Source organism: Mustela nigripes, chromosome 3, assembly GCF_022355385.1.
Source record: "Mustela nigripes isolate SB6536 chromosome 3, MUSNIG.SB6536, whole genome shotgun sequence".
NCBI lineage: Eukaryota > Metazoa > Chordata > Mammalia > Carnivora > Mustelidae > Mustela > Mustela nigripes.
The window spans coordinates 106874897-106894951 of record NC_081559.1 but is presented as its reverse complement, the minus strand read 5'-3'; the positions used below and the strand labels follow the sequence as shown (position 1 = coordinate 106894951).

At 38.6% G+C, this 20055-nt stretch overlaps 1 protein-coding gene across 1 annotated transcript in view; it reads right to left on the bottom strand.

Moving 5' to 3' along the window:
- Positions 1 to 20055, bottom strand: part of CNTNAP5 (contactin associated protein family member 5) — an 831640-nt gene that overhangs the window by 634236 nt on the left and 177349 nt on the right. Inside the window, exon 3 of the mRNA XM_059394484.1 lies at positions 6170 to 6363. Within this exon, the coding sequence (XP_059250467.1) occupies positions 6170 to 6363 (194 nt within the window). The remainder of the gene's footprint in view (positions 1 to 6169; positions 6364 to 20055) is intronic.

The following is a 20055-nucleotide window of genomic DNA, read 5'->3' as shown; positions in this document are numbered from 1 at the left end:
AACCACAAGTCAGATTTTACGTATGTCTATGAAGTATTTGGTAAAATACTCAGTCTGTTTGATGGCCATGCAGTTTCAGTTTGAGCCCCATCCATTTGCTATATAAACAGTTCTATGTTATTACTGTGTTCTCACTCATACTTTAGCAACAAAAGGGCTTAACAGTGGGTCCAAATAAAGTTTACATTTAAAGTAAGAGAAGTAAATCAATTTCGTGAAACTTTAAAACTAATCAAGTGCAATAAAGGAGAAATAGAAGATACAGTTTTGCAATCATGTATATTTAGAAATAAATCTTAGTTCTGTATTCTAGCACCCCCAGTATGATCTTGGGTTAGTCTCTGTGAGTTTCAAGCCTCTATATACTAGCTACAAGATGTTTAGGAGATAAAGCAATAGTGACTGAAAAGTAAGGGATGAAAAAGACATTCCATGCAAAAGGAAAACAGAAGAAAGCTGGTATAGCTATACTCCATCAAACAAAATAGATTTTAGAATAAAGACTGTGATAAAAGAAAAAGAGGGCAGTACATGAGGGTAAAAGACTCAAAAGAAGGAGATAAAACAAATATCTATGCACCGTGCATAGGAACACTAAATATACAAAGCATATATTAATAGACTTAAAGGTAGAAATTGACAGCAATATAATAATAGTAGGGGACTTTAATCCTTCACTTACATCAATGGATAGATTATTCACACAGAAAATCAATAAGGAAACACCAGTCTTAAATGGCACATTAGACCAGAAGGACTTAACAGGTATAGCTAGAACATTCCATCTGAAAGCAGCAATCTCAAAAGAACATGGAATACTCTCCAGGGTATACCACATGTTAAGTCTCAAAAACATCTCAGTAAATTCAAGAAAACTGAAGTCATATCAAACATCTTTTTTGACAACAGTGGTATGAAACTAGAAATCAATTTAAGGGGCATCAGGATGGTTCCATTGGTTAAGCATGTTACTTTTGATTTCAGCTCAGGTCATAATCCCAGGGTCATGGGATCCAGTCTTCAGTCAGTCTCCATGCTCAGCATGGAGTCTGCTTGTTGTCCCTCTCCCTCTGATCCTCCCCACAACCCCTCACTTGCAAGCTCTCTCAAATAAATAAATAAATAAATTTTAAAGATCAATTACAAGAAGAAAACTAGAAAAGCTACAAATGCATGGAGATTAAACAACATGTTAGTGAACTACTACTGGATCATGAAGAAAATCAAAGGAGGAAAAGAAAATCTAGAGACAAATGAAAACAGAAATATGACATACCAAAATCTATGTGATGCAGCAACAGCAATTCTAAGGGAGGAGTTCATAGCAATAAGGCCTCTCTCAAGAAACAAAGAAATCTCAAATAAAAAATTCAACTTGACATCTAAAGGAATTAGAAAAAAATTCAAAATTAGTAGAAAGAGGAAAATGATAAATATTGGAGTGGAAATAAGAGAAATAAAAACAAAACACAACAAAGAAACAAACAAAACCCTCAAAACAGTAGAAAACATCAATGAAACTAGAAACTGATTCTTTAAGAAGAAAAACAAAACTGACAAACCTTTAGCTAGACTCACCACAGAAAGAAAAAAAGAGGACTCAAATAAAATTGGAAATGAAGGAGAAGTTACAACTCATACCATAGAAATAAAAGGGACGATATAAAACAAAAAACAAAAAAACAAAAACAAAACATAAACAAAAGCCTACTACCAACAATTGTATGCCAACAAATTGGACAACTAAGTAGAAATGGTTAAATTCCTAGAATTTCATCCAGCACTGAATCATGAGAAACAGAAAATCTCAACAGATCAGTTACTAATAAGCAATCAAAAAGTTCCAACAAACAGAAGTCCAGTACTAGATAGCTTCATTGGTTAATTCTACCAAACAGTTAAAGAGTTAATACCTATTCTCAAACTTCCAAAAAAGTAAAGAGGAGGGACTGCTTCCAAACTCACTTTATGAGGCCAGCATTACCCTGGTACCAAAACTGGACAATGACGATATATAAAAGAAAATTACAGGCCAATATCCCAATGAACATTGATGAAAAAATCCTCAACAACATATTAGCAAACCGAATATAACAATCCATTAAGAGTCATACACCATTACCAAGTAGGATTTATCACAGGGATGCAAGATTCACCATCTACAAATAAATCAGTGTGATACACCACATTAACAGAAGTGAAATCTAGACATCATATGATCATCTCAATAGATGCAGAAAAAGGAGTTGATGAAATTAAACATCCATTAATGAAAAACCCTAAGCAAAGAGGTATAGTGGGAAGGAACTTCAACATAATAAAGGTCATATGTGACAAACCCACAGTTAATATCACTTTCAACAATGTAAAACTGAAAATTTTTCCTCCTAAGGATGTCCGCTTTCCCCATTTTCATTTAACATAGTATTGCAAATCATAGGCATAACAATTATGTGCAAAAATGTGTTGTGATTCTATACACTGATAAGAAAGTATCAGAAAGAAAAATAAAAATATTCCATTTATAATTGCATCAGAAAGAACAAAATACCTAGTAATAAATTTAATGTAAGAAGTGAAAGACTCATATACTTAAAAAAGTAAGACCTTGATGAAAGAAATTGAAGACAGAAAGAAATAGAAAGATATTTCATGCTTATGGATTTGAAGAATTGCTATTGTTAAAATGTCCAGACCACCCAAGGCAGTCTACATATTCAGTGAAATCCCTATCAAAATTCCAATGACATTTTTCATAGGTGTAGAAAAATAATTCTAAAATTTCTTTGGAAACACAAAGACCCCAAAAGCCAAAACAATCTTGAGAAGGAGCAAAACTGGAGGCATCATGCTTCTTGATTTCAAAACATACTACAAAGCTATAGTAATGCATAGTACTGGCATAAAAACGGACACATAGATCAGTGGGACAAAATAGAGAGCCCAGAGATTAAACCACAATATATGGTTAACTAATTTATGACCAAAGAGGCAAAATATACAATGGAGAAAAGACTGTCTTCAGCAAATGGTGCTGGGAGAACTAGAGAGCTACATGCAAAAGAATGAAACTAGATGACTATCTTATAATATACATACATATTAATTTAAAAGATTAAAGGCTTGAGTGTGAGACCTGAATCCATAAAAATCCTAGAAGAAAACATGAATTTGAAGTTCTTTGAAATCAGTTGTATATATATTTTGGATCAGTGCAACAAAAGCAAAAATAAACAAATGGGACATTAAACTAAAAAGCTTCTGCACAGCAAAGGAAACCATTAACAAAACCAAAAAGCAACCTACTGAATGGGAGAAGGTATTTGGAAATCATATATCTGACAAAGGGCTAATATCCAAAATATATAGAGAACTCATACAACTCAATGAGAACAACAAAACAATTTGATTAAAACATGGGTAGGAAATCTGAATGGACACTTTTCCAAAGAAGACATACAGATGGCCAACAGGCACATGAAAAGATGATGAACAACATTAATCATCAAGGAAATGCAAATCAAAACCACAATAAGCTATCACTTACACTTGTCAGAGTGATTACCAAAAAGACAAGAAACAAGAGAACAAGTGACCCTCATGAACTGTTGCTGAAAATCCAAACTGGTATAGCCACTATAGAAAACAGCATGGAGATGCCTCAAAAGAAATTAAAAATAGAATTACCATATGGTCCTGCAATTCCACTACTGGATATCTATCCAAAAAAACAGAAATGTTAATTCAAAAAGATATGCACCCCTCTGTTCATTGCAGCATTATTTACAACAGCAAAGGTATGCTAACAGCCTAAGTGTCCATCAATGGATGAATGGACAAAGAAGATGTTGCGTGTGTGTGTGTGTGTGTGCACGCAGATAATACTCAGCTATAAAAAAGGATGAAATCTCCTCATTTGCAATAACATGGATGGCCCATGAGAGTATTAGATTAAGTAGTATATGTCTGTTATACGACGACAAATACCACATGCTTACCATGTGGAATTTAAAAAACATAGCAAACAAACAAAATCTTGACTCTTAGGAACTGAGAAAAGATTGGTGTTGCCAGAAGGGAGGGAGTTGGGGTATGAACAAAATGGGTGAGGGAGATCAAAAAGTAGAGTCTTCCAATTAAGAAATAAAGAAGTCATAGGGATGTAATGTACGACATAGAGAATACAGACAATAATATCCTACGGACAATAGTATTGTATAGTAACAGATGGTAACTGGACTTTTTGTGATAACCATTTTGCAATTTAGACAAACGTTGAATCATATGTTATATACCTGAAATGACTATGATATTGCATATCAGTTATACCTTAATAAAAATATTTAGACAAAATAATTCAAACTTCAATTCAAAACTTCAATTCATTCTGAAAAACAACCAGTTTTGATTGAAAATGTCAAAGAAAATAAATAACCCCACATCTATTTGTCTCTTTCAAGTCAAAATAAAACCTTAAATTTGTTCTTCAAAATGGAAGGTGTGCTTATTTTTCATTTCAAACTAAAAACAAGACAAAAGAAAACAAAAAATCTGTAAAAATTTATGGAGGCTTCAAAATTGAGTGAAAAAATGGAATGGTCTCCTGAAGCCCTATTTAGAAAAACGTTTTTAAGTTTTATTTATTTAAGTAATTTCTACCCTCAATGTGGGTCTCAAACTCACAATCCCGAGATCGAGGGTCATATGCTATTGTGACTGAGCCAGCCAGGTACCCCTTAAAACCCAATTTTTAAAATGTAAAAAATCCATATTCCTTGTAAATGTTACAACTTAATATACAGGCAACCTAGAATAAACATGATAATAATAGTATTCCCAAGATTCAATCTACCATAACTAATCTCAATCCTAACTTCACTATTATTTTCAATTAGCAATATTGATGAGTAGACAATTATCAAATAGCAATGAACATAAAATAGAAATCTGTTTCCAGGGGCGCCGGCCGGGGTGGCTCAGTGGGTTAAAACCTCTGCCTTCAGCTCAGGTCATGATCTCAGGGTCCTGGGATCTAGCCCCACATCCAGCTCTCTGCTTAGCGGGGAGCCTGCTTCCCCCTCCCCACCTCTTTCTGCCTGCCTTTCTGCCTACTTGTGATCTCTGTCTGTCAAATAAATTAAAAAAATAAAAAAAAAAGAAAGAAATCTGTTTCCAACCAAAGTAGGGCCAACACAGAAAAGCATAGACAATAGCAATTTGGAACCATACTTAGCATTAATTTAAAGGGGGAAACAAGTAGGGAGAATATGAGAAAGACAGATTAGCCTATCAACTGCCACATCTTCACATAGTATATACATTAAGAAAAAAATAAATATTTGGAGATGTTTTTTCCATAAATTGTAAGCAACATAAAGAAACACATTATTTCATTTAGTGCATCAGTTTCTGAAGCCTCCTCCAGATGCCTCTTGCTCAGTGTCTCTGTCTCCCTTTCTAACCTCAGTCTGGGGACAGCCTTTCACTATACCTGAAGGTCAAGAGTTTAGACCTTGGGGTGGGGAGGAAATTTCTTTTTCACAACTTGGAGCACACTGTCCTTCACTTCCTAGGTGATGTTATTTATAATGACGAAATGATTCTACATTTTGCATTTGTCTTGTCTTTTTAAACCTTTTAATTGTTTTCAAATCTTGAATAGAAGTTGTTGAGCACAGTGGCTATAACATCAGACCAGACTACAGATTCTCAGGCTGAGATTTTACAAATTGTTCAATGTCGATTGCATTATATAACTGAGCTTGCTGGGTCACTAGAGGATACGTGAAGTGTTTGATACATAATGAACAGGTGAGTGAATAAATACATGCTCAATAAATCAATACATTCTCATTAAAAATCAGACCCATAAAGTATCCTTCTGTTTTTTTAGATGAAGAATTGAGACCTGCTCATCGAGTTACTCAGGTTACCAGAAGAGGAGGAAAACACTTTTTTTTTTTTTTTTTTTCCCAACAGGCATCCTAATTTCCCTTGGAACTGAAACCATGCTGGAAGGAGGACTCATAGACCATCTAATTATTACTGAATGGGCACTCTACAGTTATTAAGCTACCAACAATCTGAGTAGAGGAAAATGATAGAAATGCTCACTGGTTACCATTATTATATCTCAGATTCATTCACTGGAAGAGAAAAGATGTCCTACCCAGATGCTGTCTTCTTGCTTGTACTGTTTCCAGTTGCGTCCTGTGTCACTGAACATCAGGCTGTAACTCGTCACCCAGTCAGAGCTTCCGTATCTTCCCTGCGTGGCCACTGCTGTAATCTCCACTCTGTTTCCCAGGTCCATCTGGAGCCACTGTTGAGCATTGGAATCTGCTGGGGACCAACCGCCAGTTCCTGGAAGAAGATCAGAGAGAGAGTTGTAGTAACATTCCCCATGGCTGCAACTCTCAGCTCTCAAAGAGAAAGAAATGGTGTGCCGCTAAGATGTCTTTACCCCCCAAAGCGCCCTGCTCGTCCTTGCATGGCCTGATTTCCATTCTCCTCTTCCACACTATTCCCTTTCATGGTTCAAGATTCATCTCGAGCCCATGCTGTCCCTTCCATAATTCTTTCTGTCTTTCCTTGGGCATTAGTTTCTATTTTTTGGATTCCTAGTACAATCGGTACTACTTATTTATTTTTATTCTCCTACAACCTTAATCTTATAACATGCTTTCTATCCTTTGCTTAATGGAGAGCTCCTTCCTTCCTTCTTTTCTCCACTCTTTTATCCCTCCCTCTACCAAGGCCCAGATATTTTTTCTGTGGATACAAAGATGAAAGATCATTGACTATATCTTTGACTCTGTCTCATCCATGCAACTGATGTTCTCTGAGCACCTGGAGCATTCTGGATACTGAAGAAAGACATGAAAACAAAAATGTGCAATTTGATGTGATAGGAAGCCTTATAAAAGGCAAACACAAGGTACAATAGGAGCTCATAGGACAGAATATCTCTGTAGGTGACAGAAAATGAGATAGTGAAATGAGATAGTGATGACGAGACAGTACAGCTGAAGCAAGCCTGAAGCAAGTATGACCATGCTGCAGGCAAATAAGGTGAAAGAGAGAAAACGTTGGAGAGATCAAACAGGCCCAAGGGAACAGCATGCACAAAATATCAGGGGACATGAGGCAGTGTGCCGTGTTTCTGGATCTACACGGGATTCAGTATACTTGACACACAAAAACATTCTTACATGGGACAAAAGACCCTGGGCCTTAAAAATCCATTATTTGATATACTGGAACTCTGCAAAAGATCAATATTAGCTCTTGCAACTTTGGAAGACTTGTTGGAAGACTTGTGGCCTCAGTCTTCTCTAATTGTTTCACATGGTAATAATGAGGTCAATAATCATTTTTACTGACCCAAGAGTTAACAAATCTTCCAAATCCTGAGTGGAATCCTGGAAAGGCAGAATGTGTATGCCATGGGTGGGGATGAGAAGGAAACAACACTTCTGTGAAGTACCTTGCTCAGCGTATCAAGTTGGTGAGTTAATTACATTTTCAATTTAGAGGACTTAATCAATAAATCCCTTTTGATTTCAACCTTTGTCATTTAATAAAATCATTTGAGTTATGATTTTATAACTTTCTCATGATCTCCGAAGGAACCAATGGGACTTCTTCCTGGTAATCGAGAACTTTTCTGAGCCCTGGCTCCCTGGTGTAGACAGCCTGTCATTGATGGAAGCAGACATGTAGGCACAGGAGATGGAGGACATGAGGTGAACCCTACTTTAGTCATAGGCACATCCCGCAAGGTATGTGTTGATTCTCTCTTAATAGCAACTGCTATTAAGCTTTGGTTTGATTTTTTTTTTTTTTTTTTACTTTCCTGAGAAGACTGAAATGCAGGGAAAGGAAGAGATGGAACATGCTCAGCACCTATTACAGAATGTATTTTATTAAGTGTTCTGCAAGACACAGATACAGTGGCAGATATGGCTGATTTCCCTGATATCCATTTCTCTTCTTCTCGGGTGGGTATGAAGCTTAATTTCATTTTCAGCTCTCCATCCTCTTATACTTATAGTCACAGAGATAAGTTCTCTCTAACCAAGATAGGAGTAGGAGGAAGACATGCCACTTAGAAGCCAACTGGTCTCTTCCCCACTTGTTTCTCCTTCTATGACTGATAGATGCAGTTGGCACCAAGGCCTGAGGTGATGACAAAACAATAATATGGAAAGATCTTGGTTTCCCATATCATCACATGAAGGAAAGCATCTGTCTACTTGAATACCTGCCCCAAATAATAATATAAATAAGAACTAAGCAACTATGTTGCTCAAGACATTGTGGATTAGAACTTTTTTGATACTGCAATTCAACCTACTTTAAAACATACATAATATCCTGTAAGATAAATAGCGCAATTGCCAGTATATAGTTCAGGAAACTGAGATCCAGCAAGTTTGGAACACCTGACAGTTGGGATTCAAGCATTGCTCTTTGAGACTATTATGTAGCAGGAAAAAAAAAGTTTCAGGAAAAAATTTTTTTCAGCAGAAAAAGAAACAAACAAAAAAACCAAAACACCCAGAAAATCAATACAGAAGAAAGGCACAGGGAGGAGGCATATGAGCAGAGATCTGACCTGCCAGATCCGGAAGTACATTTTTGTCTAACAGCTCTGTGTTTACTAAATTGTCCACAATTCCCAGCCCTGACTACCTTCTCTCAACTTTTCACAACTGACAGAGAGGCTTAAGAAGAGCACTTACATTTCAAAAACATTAAAAAATAATTTTAAAGTCCAAAACAATTTTGAGCCTATTCTTTATTTCCATTCAATTTCTCCTCCTGCTCATTTCATGGGGTCTCTTTCTTCTTAAGTGAAAAAACGCCAAGTTTGTATAAACTATATATCATGTGTTAAAACATGATCGAAGAGAAATTTGTATGATGATTTCTTCTGAGTGATGAAACTATGAGTGATTTCATCCTTTTATGCTTTTTGCCTATGACATATTTTCTATTATCAGTATGTCTTTCTTACATAAATGCAGATTCACATTATTCATATTTATGTGGTTTATTGCCTAAAGAATATGTACAGCAATTGAACAGCTGGTGACAACTTGTGACTTTTTATGTGATCATCACTATTTTTGAAATCAAAATCCTCAGACCTTAACTAGTCCTCTTTTATCCTCAATTATCAGCAGCCAGAGCTCCTAGTCATGTTTTAGGATTTTTTTCTTCATTTATTCTAATTATTGTCATCCTCATATATGTTAAGAATTTTTGTTAAGAATGGAAGAGAGAGAACAAAATGACAAGGAACTCTCCCTGTCAGCACGCAAAACATAAAATCACAGAAGACCGACTGAAAACCAAACCAAACCAAAACAAGACTAAACAAAAGACAGAGAGATAATGCTAAAGTTTCTTCAAATTTGCCTAAAGAAAATCACATCTCCCTTTTGCCCACAGTAGAATCCGTAGCTTATTAATCACCCTGAAATTAACTGAAATAGAATTGTTGCTGTTCACCTTCATTAACACATTGAGTTAAAAATGTTCCAAACCCAGAAGCTTCAACCTAAGCTCTTAAAACAGAGGGACACTGTCTGGGTGATAATTGCCAAGAACTCTTTTCCTGCTGTTGAAGATGTTCCCTGCATTACAGCTAATAGACCAGGCCTCCAGGGTTGCCATGGTTGCTATGGCAAACATTTTGTTCCTTGCACCAAACAATAACTGTGTTTTCAAAATGATGAGAGAAGCCTAAGATACTATTTGCAGCTACTCTAAACACATACTGTGCCCACACTAGCTTTCTGTTTCTGAATTATTCTCTAAAGTGGGTGTAACGTACACACAGATACCTGCGTCAAAGGCGTAAACTAAGGCAGTGCTGCCTATAAATGTGGCTGAGGTATAAATGACTATGAGCCGCAACTCCCATAACCCCTGTAGTTTGAATTTAAGAGAATCTAATAAAAAGTTAAGGGAAGATTTTAATTTTAGAAGAAAACTAACTTCACTTTATATTTTAATATCATCTAGAATTTTCCAATAGTTTTCAAACATGGGATCCTGAATGATTTTTACGTTATATTTTAGCACAACCCAAGCCCTGAACATTACATTTGCCGTATGTGACTAGGGTGGGAAAAGGGGATTATGGACTGAAAGCCAAGAGACCTGGTTCTAGATATTATTCTGCTCTCAAGGTTAGACTGGATGAGAAATTCTCAGAGGGGTTCAATCATCAGAAACACCTTTAGGTGTTTGTGAAGATGATAGTACACATTCTTGGGCCTTCTACTTGATGACTTATTCCAGGGCCTAACCTAGGAATTTGATTTTTTAAGAAGTTGTTCCTGGCATGCTGAATGGTTTGGGAAAAACTGGATGGGACCACCTCTACAATTCCAGTTCTAATATTTTACCATTAAGGATTGCTTTATTTAGCTATATAGTGGTCCAAAATAGCTTAAATCCAACATGCTATTTTTGATGATCAGAAGCAATAATAAAAAATAACTACCTGGAATTGCCTCTGGATCTAAAGATCGACACCCTTGTCTCATTTGTCCCCCAAGTCCCCACACCAAACACAGATGTGTAGTTAAACTCACACTTAACAATTGGCAAGGAAATCTGAAAAACTGTGAATTGAGAAATATCCACCTCAGCTCTTACTTGAATAGTTATTTCCCCTCCCAGTTAACCCTTTGTTCCTTCTCATCACACCTATCCTGCACGACCTTGGAGTGTTCATTCATAAACACCATTAGCTGACATATGGTCCTTGCTAAGTGCTCAGCAACCCCCTGTGTACTTGGCACACATGGACTCAATCATCGACACAGTAGCTTTATATGATAGATATCATTATGCCCATTTTACAGGTGGTGATACTGAGGCCAGAAAGATTGGACAGCTTTTCCAAGATCACACAACTAGTAAGTGGCAGAACAGGGGATTTGAAACCACAAAACCAGGACCCAGAGCTCAAACTTAACCACTTGGCAATACCAACTCCAAACAGGATGAACAGAAAACCTTCCTCCTGCTTCTTTTTCTTTTCCAAAATAGCAATTCTCATGAGAAACATAATTCACATTCCCGATTTTGTTTAGAATATCTTACCTGATTCCCACAGCAATCAGCAATGTATTTTTTTTAATATAATTTTTTATTTTTTATAAACATGTATTTTTATCCCCAGTGGTACAGGACCTGGTGATTCACAGATCAGCAATGTATTTTTAATTCCATTTATGAAAGAATAAAGCAGCCTCGGAGGGTCAACCAGCTAATGGTGGTGAGAGACTGTTCTCCAACCCAGTCCTTCCGATGCTTCATCCCTACCTGAGGTTCCAACAGGGACCAGGGTCTTCAGCCTTAGAAATGATCCTTATGGAGAATTCTAAAGAAGATTTAAACTAGGAAAAGAGAAACATCTTCTGACTCGCAGCAGCAACCTCCTCAGCCTTTATACCATGATGCTTATTCCTCACTTCACAAGCTAGGGAGGCTCTAAGCATGAAACAGAATAACTGGTAGAAAATGGAGAAATTCCTCGGTTTCTACACTTATCTCCACTTCTAACTCAGAAAAGGAAATGAGAGTTCATTGGTGTCATACACTGGAAATGGGCACAAGATGGATTATATACAGCCCTCTGCTCAGCAAAATTTTACAACTATTATTCAAAAAGAGTCCATTTAGTACAAGACCAACAGGAACTAGAATCATCACATACACACGCATACACACAGCATTTTCATACCTACTCGTTTGAAGCACATAGCCACTTTTAAAAGCCCTAAAATAATTTCTGCAGGGAATAGGTTTCTTAGGCTCGTGCCTTCCCCCAGATTTACACAAGAGTCTCAAAAGGTACAGGTACATTGTCACCAATGACTGGGAGGTGAGCTTAAATTATTAGTTGCATCATTAATTATTAAATATTTCATGCCCATATAAGCAAAGGTTCAAGATTTTTCAGGGACAAAACTACCTAGAGATGGCAATGAGAAAAGCAGAGACACTGTTCCATAAATATTTAATGTTATACAGTATGGGTAAGAGTGATAACATTCACAGACTTGCACAAAGCACTCAGGAGGGCTTCCTATACCTCCATGTACAGAGTTGTTATCATCCATTTATAGCAGGACCTATGGCTGAGCAGGGATTTCTGAGGCTGGTGGGATGTTTTCTGGAAGCCTGGGCATCATCATCCTTCTGCTGGGCAGGTATGGTAGGACCTGGGCGTTTCAGGCCAGCCCTGGCCAGGACTCCCTGAGGATAAAGAAAGTGGGAACCTGGCCAAACACCCTGTGGGTTTCAAAACAGATAAAACCTGTAGGAAAACCTGATGTGTGGGGCGCCTAGGTGGCTCAGTAGTTAGGTGTCTGCTTTCAGCTCAGGTCATGATCCCAGGGTTCTAAGATGGAGCCTCACATTGGGCTCCCTGCTCAGTGGGGAGCCTGCTTCTCTCTCTGCCTACTGCTCCCCCTGCTTGTGCTCTCTCCTGCTGTCTCTGTCTGTCGAATAAATAATAAGTAAAATCTTAAAACGAAACAAAACAAAAACCTGAAGTGGACCTATTGAGGCCAATTTGCAGAGAAGACCAAAGGAGTTTATAAGAGGAGACTCATGAAAGGGAGGGGAGAGTCTGGGTCCGATTCAGATCCAGTCATACCTGAGGCTGCCTCAAGAGTAATGTTGGGGCAACAGTGGCTCTTTGTGTGTGACTTTGCTAGGTTCCCCAGAAGTCAATTATGAAGCATGGATTGGAGTGTCAATAGTTTCTTTGGAAAATGACCCCAGGAATTTGGGTTAGGCAGATGGAGCTGAGACAGGGAAGGAAGGAGAGCCAATCCTTGGCACATCAGCAAGCGAGCCTTCTTATGGATGAGCTTAATCCCATCAGTGCAGGATACAACTTAGGGTTCTATTACCAGAGTGTGTTATCATAAATCATAAATATAACAACTGAGTCCCATAGTGCTTGAAAATAACGGCAGGGAGAGAGAGAGACTTCAGGCAGAGTAAAGAAGGTGTAGGTGTAGGGGTTGAAAGTGGTAATGTTGGGGGGAGATCCTAAGGTATTCTAAGTGTTCTTCTGTGGTCTTCCTTAGCTTATGGATCCATCCCCCAACTGTAGATGCAGGCTGACAACTAGAATTGTCTGTCCCCTTCTCCATTAGCCAAACAGAAGCACGCTTGCCCAGGAAGCTGCCACTTCCTGGTTCTCATCTCAGCCAGTGATGAACTGCTACACAGTTCCTAAAGTCAATCCCCTTGTCTCAAGATGTGGCTGATACTTGTGGTGCAATCTGTGGTCCAGAACTTCCTCCTGGCATTAGAAGAAAGCAAGGCTTCAGTTGAGACCATGTTTCTTGCTAGCTTTCCCCTCTCCTAACCCTCACAACCTGTCTCCAGAAATCACTCCCCCACAAATAATTTGAATCAGAAGTTCCATGACAGGCCAGCTTCTAAGATGTCCTTGTACTGGAAGTGATGAGGTCCGTGAGATATGGGCTCCAACAGCCCTTGCTATAGTGTGTACACTTGTGCACAAACCTATGTGACTGTGTTGATCAGAGAGAGCTGTGTTTTACTCTGAAGGGTTCTAGTGCTCATTACTCAGATAGCCGTGGTGTCCTACAGTGAGTACTTCCCTTGTGAAGAGTGTAGCCATTAAGGACCTCATTGATCAAAAAAGTACATCAGGCTGAGCATGTCACAGTTCAAAATTATACAGGAAGTGAGAGAAATCAGCAGGAGGGCATTTGGGGCTTGGAAATTTTGGAGGTCAGTCCCGAGGAGGATATCTCACATTTATGCCCCTTGTAGGCCAAGGATTGATTCACATACACATAAAAACACTCAGGTGAGAAGGTCGTGTATATAAAATGTGAAAAGACTTCAGAACTATGCTGTTCAATGTGGCAGCTACTAACTTTAAATTTGAATTAGCTTGTCTTAACCTTTTGGTTCTGAAGTAGCCTTAGCCACATTTCCATAGCCACGTGTAGCTACTGGCTACCTTTTTAGATAGCACAAAGAATATTCCATTCTTGCAGAACTTTCTATTGGCTAGTACTGCTCTAGAATTTCTCTTATAAACTGGTGGAAGCTGAGTTCTATTTAATTTGTCAGATCAATACAACTTAACTATGCATCGGTACTCAGGCCTGGGGATGCTTTTAGTGGATTATTTATTCCTCATTTAATGGATATATAATTATTGAATTCCATCCATGAGTAAAGCAATATAAACGATTAAGGAGCAAGAGAAGACACTCTTCCTATTTTTAGGCATATAGAGAAAAAAAATGACACTCCCAAGATTTTTGAAGGGAAAACAGAGCCATGGAATCAAAAGTCATTTAAACCTACAAATCTCATATTGTTGGCATTACCATGTAAAGCTTCTCTCTCCATGAACAGCATACTTTTTGCACAGTTCACATATTACATTTATCTTGAATTCCTGGGGCAGTTTTGTTTGAAAGACAGTGCCCAGTCTAAGTCTGGTGCTTGAGTTGAAAGAGTTACTTTTGACTCTGACTTTGGGCAAGTAATTTCTTTACTTCTATAAAAATAATATAGTTCAGTGTCCACTCTAGCAAGAATCAAGGACCAAGATAATATTTGTCTACTCACACCTTTTATGACATAGGCCCCCAAATGGTTAAATACAAGTGTATTTAATTGTTACTTCAAAAGCTTCATTTTGGGTTCCAGAAACTAATTATGGCATCAGTTCAACCCATTAGAAAATTACTCCTTTGGCTGGAATATGTGCTGTGTAACCCTCCAAAATCATGGAGATACAGCTCAAGATAGACACACACACACACACACACAGGAGAGAGAAGAAACCTCATTAACTATTCTCTTACTCTGTATCAGATTATTAGTCTAAAGCCAGTGAAGGTAATTCCACCACCCTTGACAGTGATTGGGTCAAGGAAGTGGACATATGATCAGATTATGGCTAAATGGACAGAGAAGAACTGCTGGTGATGTGAAAGCTGAGTGGTTGGGCAGACTTGGGTCCTGTAAGTGTCTCACAGCTCTACTCCATGGTTCTCAAACCTGAGCACATCAGAACCAGTCGAGGGGCTTGGAAAAACCGAGATTCTTAGGTCCCACTGCCAGAGTTCCTGGTCCAGCAGGTCTGGGTTAAGTCCAGACAATCTACATTTTTGTTAACAAGTTCTGAGGTGATATTCAGCATGCCGCTGTTCTGAAGAACTGAATTTGATGGCTTAAAAGCAAGCATTAGACTCCATGCTTTCTGTTTCCCAGAATGTTGTTGAATCTGGCTGAGGTGCGGGTGGGTGTATTATTAGCTGGAGAAGGATGTGGGCTGTGAGGATGGCATTGCTGAACTGAATCCACCAGCCCTGGTGCCCGGTGCTCACTGAGGATTTCCTTTGATGTAAGGTAATATGTATTCTTTTTTTAAGTAGAATAAAACACAGATACAGAAAAACCTCACAAACCCAATATTTAGCTTAATAAACTACTCCAAGGGGAACACCTTTGCAACTACCGTGCTGTTCAAGAAACAAAAGTACGGACACTTCTCAATCTCCGTGCACCTAACTTCGATTACTTAATATTTTTTCACATTACTGAGGTTTTTCTTCCAAGCTAGTGAGTTTTTCTGTTTTCCATTACCTGCACAAAATTTACCCTAACAGAGATATCTCAGGGATAATACCAATTGCTCTGAATATTTTGTGGGAGGGATTGATTAGAAGCAAGTCCTTAGCAAACAAATTAGATGGATTCTCTTATAAAATCTGGACTTTTATCAAACATGTACATTGATTAGCAAAATAAAGTCCAGATACAAGTGTCAGTAAATGATTGCATAGACAAGTCTAAGAGAAGTGTAGTTTGAGATTCTCAAAAGGGGCCCCAGGAAAGTCACCACCACAGAATGTGGAGCATCCAAACAGGAATCCTGGAGAAAGATGAACTGCTTGTTTATATTTACTCTTGTTTTCTGGTTTCTTGAGGTTGGTTATATGTTACCATTTTCACTCCATATGGTGGATTCAATTACCCTTAGCTCATCTTTTTAATGGCATTTAGACAATGTCTTTTTTTGTTTTTTTTTTAAGATTTTATTTATTTGTTTGTCAGAGAGAGTAAAAGCACAACCAGGAGGAGGGGCAGGCAGAGGGAGAAGCAGGCTCCTTGCTGAGCAAGAAGCTTGATGCAAGACTTGATCCCAGGACCCTGGGATCATGACCTGAGTCAAAGCAGGTCAACTGAGCCACCCAGGAATCCCATTTCTACAATGTCTTAAGTGAAAAGTTTCTAGATAGATTTTAAACAAAGGAATTGAGTGGACTCTATCTAACTATTCCAGGTTAAACAAAGCAAAAATATCCACCATACAATATGCTATTCAAATACAACTTACTTCCATCTGTGTGTGACCTTCATTGCAAATACAGTGGTAAACTGTCACCACTAGACAAATGTATGTCATTAATTACCCTGCTCTTAGTTGCATTACTGTATTTTTAAGTTACAATGCTTTAAGTTAAATTCAGTAAACTGGCAAACTGAAGACCTTGTCTCTTTGCAAAGTATTAGTGGTATCAGATAGGCGATTGCTTGAGCTGGCATTTTACAGAGTGCTACTTAGAAATAATCTCAGCTTGGCATTTCAAAGGAAGTGACTGGCTATCAGAAGCAAAAGTAAAGCGTCAATTATGTGGGTTTATCTATTACTCTCAATTTGCTGAATGTTGATGTTTAGAAGCTCTTAAGAATTGTATTATTAGGGAGCAAAAGTGTTCAAGGTTCTCCTTCTCTTAAAATCATTGTGTTTTGCAGTTATCCTGGCTGATTAGAGAGAAGGTCATCACATTCAATTTGTCTACATTGAAACAGGGTTCCAAGGCTCCTGTTAAATACCAGAAGATTTCTATTCTGTATCTCTCAATGATCTATTGCTGTCTTAGCCAGAGAAGAGGCCTACAGCATTGTTTAAATATCTAGGTCAAAGTTAATTTTGCCCACAGGTCTATTAGGCCATAGTGTGATTTCAGGGGCATGGAGAAGGCACAGGTGTCCATATCTCTCTTTCTCTCTTGGTGCCTGAAAATCCAGTCTTCGTGGTTAAAACACTGGCAATACTATCTGAAATGCCAAAATGACCTGAAAGGGGTGAATGTTACGCTAACCCCACCTTTACCCAGATTAAGATCTCAAATCAACATGGATAAAGATGTTAGTTAACTAGGGATAGACAGAATTAAATTCAATTCTGAGCAATTAGCTGCCTATCCTAAAAATCAGTGACTTAACCTCTCTGAGTCTATTTCCTCATTCTTAAAAATGTGAATGATACCAACTATCTTAGAGTACCAATATGATGACACAAATAGAGCTTAAGTTTCTACTTCTTGGTTTCGAGCATGGTTTCTTATTAATAATAACTTGGATAACTTTGATTTCCTCCCATCCCCCAGCACCCACCTCTAAGATCCTGAGCTGAAAGAGGCATAGAGTTTAAGAATTGAAGAGGCATATGATCAGAAGTCTGTGTAAATGCAACTCTGGCTAAAGCACAGGTTCTGATCAGATGTTTGGGGGCGGAGGCTCAGATTCTGCATTTCTAACAAGCTCCCAGGTGATGCCCCAGGATCCACAGAAAGAGTCCACACTTATTTCAAATATTGAGGAGAGCATAATGTCACAAAGGAAAGCACAGAACTTGACTCTGGTCATGCTGGGGGTGGGGGCAGTGAGAGCAGGATTAAAAAAAAAAAAAAGGAAAACTGAAAAGAAGGGAAGAACCCTTCAAGTGGAGGAGAAGAAATGCAGCGACAGAGTTCTGCCCATCTCACTGTATTTTTAAACAGATTAGATGATATCCGTATCACGTCTGGCTCGATCAATTCAGCTGGGAGACTGGTGCTGTCATTTGCAAGTAGGTGTCATGGTGCTGCCTGTGAAATTGGATCCTCAGGATTGTCACCTAGCTATCTGGAACAAGTCCCCAGATAGCTGATATCACTGATGCCTGAATTGCTCTGAATCCATTTCTCCTTATAGAAGGACCAGTGACACCAAACCGAAAACCAACTTCCAAAGACCTTCAGGGGTCCTTAGGTTTTTGCAACCAGTGTTGCCCAAGGAGAAAATAAAAGGTGTGTATGGAATCTGTGCTAAATGGGGGCAAGGGTTTTGAGCCTTTTCACTGGTCCACGAGCCCAGGAAGTTAAAAAGGCCTTGACATAAAAAATCAGATTCTCCATGGCAACAAAATTGTCATGCTAGAAACAAACCATCTCAACTTACACAGGCAAGCATCTCAAAAATATGTCAAGTGAGGAAGAGAGATTAAAATTTCAAGGGATAAATGGTAAAGGTAATTGTTTGCAAAACTGTGTATGAGGGGAAGAGCGATAGGGAAAGAAAAATACGAACCCCTCCTCTCACGGGGCCAGAGATGTCTGTTCTTATTTGCCTTTTAATCATATAAAGTAACTTAAAACCTTCTCACTCTGGATCAGGTCGAAGCCACAGCTGAGCAGTTTCCCGCCGCGCCCCCAACACTGCACTTTCTGCTGACAGGAAGGGCTTCTTCAAGCCCAGCTGACTTTAAAGCCCAGATCAAAAGCTTTCTTGCCACAAAATAAATCACACTGGACAAAGTTAGATGCCTCCTAAGCTACAATTGTATAGCTTGACTTGGTAACCTAATAGTGATCTGACCTCCCGCTTAATATATTTTGTCAGTTTTTTTTTAAGCAATTAGTTCTCTCTCTCTCTCTCTTTTTTTCTTTTTCTTTCTCTGTGTATGGATGAGAGAGGGCTGAAGGATGTGTGGAGGGAGAGAACAAAAGCTCTATTTGGCAAATCCCTTCCCTAGAGGAGAGAGAGCATGTCAACACTATTGCAGCGGGCACTCACCACCCAGGCTACCTCCCCATTTGGTGTGTTGCCCAGATTTTGGCTTCCACCGCAGTACCTCAGGGCAAAGGTTGTTTCCAAGGGCATGTTTTTTCTCGGAAAGATTCCTTTGTCACTGACAGAACTCATGACATCTGCTTCACTCAGGGTCTGAGAGTACTCATCAGCGCACTTTCCTATAGTCTTCTTTTGAACTTTTGAATGGATCCCTGCTTCCGATGCGACAAACTTAACAGCAGGGCAGCATTTGCCCCTGTGTATAGGTCAGAGATATGCGTGCTTGAGTTCTGAGCACACAAGAGAGGTAAAGTCGTTCTCATTACTATGTTCAGTGTATGCCAAAGGTGTATGTGGTTGCCTGGAGTAGGCAGTTTTAAATGGTGCTCAGGACTTGCAGAAAAGTTGCTCTTTGGGAAATAGCTCAACAGGGAATAGCTGTGAGAACGTTGCTGAGCACACTCCATATGAGAGAGACATAGCTTCATGGAAGTCAAGATTTTTACAACCTGGATTTCATCTTGGGTGGCCTCCTGGGAAGATTCTTCATAAACATATAAAAGTCTGAATGAGGCAGGGTAGAAGGAATTCATGAAATACGGTGATAAGTGAATGAATGAATGAATAAGCAAATGAATGACTGGAGTATGTTAAGAAAAAAAAATTCAGAAATTGGGGCACCTGGGTGACTCAGTCAGTTAAGTGTCTGCCTTCGACTCAGGCCATGATCTTGGCGTCCTGGGATCAAGCCCTGTTTCTGGCTCTCTGCTCAGCAGGGAGCCTGCTTCTTCTTCTCTCTTTGCCTACCCCCACCCCTCATGCTCTCTCTCTCTCTCTCAAATAAATAAAATCTTTAAAAAATGAATGAATGAATGAATTAATTAATAAAACATATATAGAGAATTCAAATTAAAACCAAGATGTTCTTTGAAATCTCCAGTATGCCTGAATGTATCCTGGTTTCAAACCACGCAGAACAATTTGCATTTCTGGGCGTATTTGATGTGTTTCCTCTTTTAAAATGAAAGAGAAGTTTTAAAGAAAGGAATGAAGAAAGGAGTGTTCATTAGATAAAGATATATAATACTTCCAGGCTTTTTCAGTGGACAGACAGCATGTAAGTCT